Below are 4,315 nucleotides of genomic sequence, written 5' to 3' on the forward strand. Positions count from 1 at the left end.
TCACCTTAAGAAAAAAGTGGGTGTGTCCCTCTCGTCGCAAGCTTATTGGTCGCATGCCGTCGCACATATTATTCCGTTCTGCGAAGTAGTTCCAATAAACGTTTGCTCCCTGGGAAGCTAGCGTTATTTAAGCTTAAATAAATTTGTTATTTTCAGTAGGATAAATAATACACCTCCTTAGTACGCGTGTATTCACGTAATTCAACGCCTCACAAGATCTGAGGATCGATGTTCGTAGCCAGCCGGTCAGCCGCTGTTGCTCGCCTTCCAAAATGGCGACTCCAACAACTTTGGCTGATCGGTCCGTGATGTCAGCACTCTTCCCTGAATACGTTTCCCCTCGGGTGTACTACAAACTTCACGCAAGTAGAAATGTTCTGTCGAGCCAGACAAGGCAGTGTGTTTTGAACGTTTATTCTTAAATGCGGCGGCAGTACCAAGAAAAAAATGTGGTGGAAGTCGTCAACCTGACTGCCGCCGCAACGGGGATCAGTGTTAGCTTGGTCTACGAGATCAAGCGTGGCTTAAAACGTGCCAACGGAGCTGTGAAATCTCCTTCAAATTAGTGCCCGAAATTCGCTGAGAAAAGGAAGAGGATTTCAAAACACGACGTGTGCACTTTGATGGCCGTGAGAAGCTGCCTGCACAATTTCTTCCATCGGGGGGAGATTCCAATGTTAAGAAAATCGCCGCTCGTCTCCAAGAAGACGACGTGCTGCCGTCTTGTACCGGGTCTACCCTGTATCGCCTGCTGAAGGACACGGGTTTCGAGAAAGAAAAACGGAATCGCAACTCCTTCCTAACTGAGAGAGAGGACATCGTCGAGTGGAGGCGGCGGTATTTGAGGGCAATCGGAAAGCACAGAGCCCAGAACCGCAAGATCTACTTCCAGGACGAGACTTGGGTGAACGCCGGCCTTACAGTTGACAAAGTGTGGACTGACAGCACCATAAAGTCAGCAAGGCAAGCCTTCATGTCTGGACTGACGACCGGGCTAAAGGTTCCTTCTGGAAAAGGTGAAAGAGTGATTGTCACGTGTTCCGTGGGAAGAAAAAGGGGGACTACCACGATGAAATGGACTCAAACAGGTTTGAAGCATGGTTTCTTCATCTGCTGGACCACATCGAGCCTAACAGCGTAATTGTTATAGACAACGCGGCATACCACAGCAGAAAGGCTGAAGCAGTTCCCACAACTGCAACAAAGAAGGGCGAGATCCAGCTGTGGCTCTCTTCCAAGAACTTAGACTGGACTGCCACAATGAAGAAAAAAGACTTTCTGAGCATCCTGGCAATGGTAAAGGATCGTTACACGAAGTACAAAGTTGACGTCATGGCTACGGACGCCGGACACACAGTGTTGAGGCTCCCTCCGTACCATTACGAACTAAATCCCATAGAGTTGATATGGGCACGAGTCAAGCAGGAGGTAGCCTCCAAGAACATCACATTCAAGCCCAACGACGCCGAGCGGCTCTTGAGGGAAGCAGTGGACAACGTAACAGCTGTCCATTGGCATGACTGTGTAGAGCATGTGAAAAAAATGGAGGCGAAGTTTCGAGAATGTGATGTCCCAGAGTTGAACCTCGAGCCAGTCATCATACCCCTCGATGCAAGCGACACGGAGGAGGAGAGTGGAGACGACGACGAGGCTGACGACGAGGATGGGGGTGAAGAGATCTTCGGTGTTCAGCCTTTAGAATGGAATTGACCGTGAACTAATGTCCCCCTAGGATATGTTCTCTTCTGAAAGTGGCTAGAACTTTGGACTCTGTTTGTCATACCCCAGAACACAGAGCGGTCCTTTTAAAGACCATTTACATACTGCAAAATCGGATTCCCAACTTCATACACGCCTAACCTCCAGTGTCATGTTGTTGTCGTGATTCTACCTTTAATTACTTAATAGCCTTGTTCATGGCTTCTCGAGGTCTTTGAAATCAGCTGTATGTATCCCACTGCACCGTGGATAACCAGTACAAAGATTCACCCTAAAAAAAAAAAAAAGTTTGCAGTCGTACTGCACTCACTAATTTGCAATCTACAGCAGAGGTGTCAGGCGCCATTTTGCCTTTTTGCTTTCTAAACATATATGCATACAATTACACTTTAAGGGTCGTTTTCATTCAAGAAAGAAGACGTAGTGTTGGCGGCATGCCGAAAGTGGACCATTGTTCTGGAATGTGACCCTGAGCGTAACATTTCACTTGCTCACCTCATGCAAATTCAGTGTCGCCTACACCTCATTTTGAGGTCTAAACGTCACGTTCAGCCTAGTCTTTCATTGAGATAGCTCTGTTATTTGCAGTGATCAGTTCCCCAGGCGGTTTGTGGAAAAGTAAACTCACAAACTGCCATCCACATGTCTTGGGGTCGCTCTGGCAATAAACGTATCTCTCATCCGCCATGCTGTTTCAGATTATAATAGGGATTCTTATCGCCATCCTCACACAGGGCCACTCGGGCAACAAGCAGAAGCTTTGATAGGATCCTGGAAGAACGTATCTCACATCAACCACGCTGTTTCTGCTTATAATCAGGATTTGTTCCACCATCCCCACACCACGGCACTTAAGAAAACAGAATTAAAGAATAAAAATTGAAATTCACCGCGACACACAAGGAAACCGACTGCCCACTCAATATATACACATGAGCGTCAACGAAATAACGTAAACAAAGGTCTATTAGGACAGAATAAACTATGCAAACATAGGTTAGTGGCTGGCAGTAGGTCTGATCAATCCCAGTTCATCAAGTTTGCGGCGATGTTTTTTTTTGCTTTAGCGCTCCATGGTTGCCGTTCAAAACTGTAAATACGCTAAAACTGGCACACATTGATTTTTTTTTCTCATGATGGCTTTAGAAAGCCGACGGTATAAACAATGTTAGATATACAAAAATATGTTTATTGAAGACAGCTTAAAGAAGCGATGCAAAATTGTGCAGAACATAAGCATGTTTATCAGAAACAAACGCTATTTAACGAGATATGTTCTACCTTTTTGCCGCACAGGATGCTGCAGTGCTAAATTCGTTTTGGTTTCGTTCTCTAATTGTAGATCCCACTAGAGCACTGCACGGGCCCGGGCCAGCCCGAAAGCCCGAGCCCGGCCCGGCCCTCGGGCCGGGCTCGGGCCGGGTAGCACGTATTTTCTCGGGCCCGGGCCGGGCTCGGGCTTCAACAAAAAAGTTATCGGGCCTCGCCGGCGTGCCTGGGCAATCTTGTGCCGTAAATCAGAAATTGTTGTTGATAGCAAGAAGTTTGCTCATTAATCTTTTAGATTCATTGAATACAAAACAAAAAAAAAAAAAGCGAAGTGCAAATTCCCTACAGCGTCGTTAAAAATAATAACTAAAAGACGTCTTGAAGCTAGAAAGCCTTCAAGCGTTTTCTGTGTGAGCGAGGGTTCAGTGTTATAAATTGTAAACAAAATAAAGTCCCAGTCATATGCTTGTCAACCTGTCTGATTCATCGCTCTCAAAAATATCTAGTTCACTATTAGGAAGATTTAGAAAAACGTACGCAAGCGCTTTGGGTACCGTAAAAATAGCGTTGCGATGTAAAACCTATGGCGATGCTAACTTTAGCTTGCCCAAAGTGCTTGAGTACGTTATTCTAAGACTCCCTTATTGCACAGAGCGCGACACTATATTAGCGCGAACAAGCGATCGTCGTGTTTTTATGTTTATCTCATAGAATCAAAACGCTGTTTTCAAAACTATTAGTGTCTTTAGAAGTGCTCATCTAGGCCACAGACCTAAGCGGTATACTTTGGTGCCTACTAACACCATTTCGAAGTAAAATTCGAAAAAAGAGCCAACGTCGTGTTCGCGGTATCAGTGTCGCGCAGTGTACATAGTCCGTTCCGCGCTTGCACGTTTTAGGAACCATCTTGAAAAAAAAAAAACGTTTTAAGGGGTTAAGTAGGAATATATTAAACTTAAGCTTGCCTGAAAGGATTGTGTATTTTAAGAACGCGTTGACATGTAAAGCTACTTCAGAGCATATTCTTAAACAGAAAAGGTGCGCAGACCAGGCTTAGAACGATGGAGACTTTTTGCGAAGAGGTTGCGATGTGCACGGCTTTATAAAAGAAGGTTGAAACGGGACGCGTTCAAACGCAAAGGGTGTTTCGGAAACTGGTTCAAATAAGAAGGGCGTTTAGGGAATGGGTCGAAACAGAACAAATTCAAACGAGAAGGGCGTTTAGGGAACTGGTCGAAACGGGACGGGTTCATATGGGAAGGGCGTTTAAAAAATGGGTCGAAACAGGACGGGTTCAAATGGGGAGCTCGTTTCGGGGACCGGTCGA

The 4,315-nt window shown here is 45.7% G+C and overlaps 1 protein-coding gene across 1 annotated transcript; it reads left to right on the top strand.

Annotated features, from left to right (window-relative positions):
* Positions 1-272: 272 nt before the first annotated feature.
* Positions 273-1,710, top strand: LOC120848056. Its single transcript, XM_040219971.1, has 3 exons — positions 273-366; positions 669-963; positions 1,089-1,710. The coding sequence occupies exons 1-3, from the start codon at positions 273-275 to the stop codon at positions 1,708-1,710; spliced, it is 1,011 nt and encodes a 336-aa protein (XP_040075905.1).
* The last annotated feature ends 2,605 nt before the right edge of the window (positions 1,711-4,315 follow it).

This window comes from Ixodes scapularis, unplaced genomic scaffold (assembly GCF_016920785.2).
Source record: "Ixodes scapularis isolate PalLabHiFi unplaced genomic scaffold, ASM1692078v2 PGA_scaffold13__105_contigs__length_92229423, whole genome shotgun sequence".
In the NCBI taxonomy this organism is placed as follows: domain Eukaryota; kingdom Metazoa; phylum Arthropoda; class Arachnida; order Ixodida; family Ixodidae; genus Ixodes; species Ixodes scapularis.

What these genes read in the sequence shown, in the direction of transcription:
- LOC120848056 (XM_040219971.1), top strand. Translation starts at nt 273, where the DNA reads ATGGCGACTCCAACAACTTTGGCTGATCGGTCCGTGATGTCAGCACTC. An exon ending in GTACTACAAACTTCACGCAA is followed by an intron (nt 367 to 668) that starts GTAGAAATGTTC and finishes CATCGGGGGGAG; the next exon opens with ATTCCAATGTTAAGAAAATC. An exon ending in AGCACCATAAAGTCAGCAAG is followed by an intron (nt 964 to 1,088) that starts GCAAGCCTTCAT and finishes GGACTCAAACAG; the next exon opens with GTTTGAAGCATGGTTTCTTC.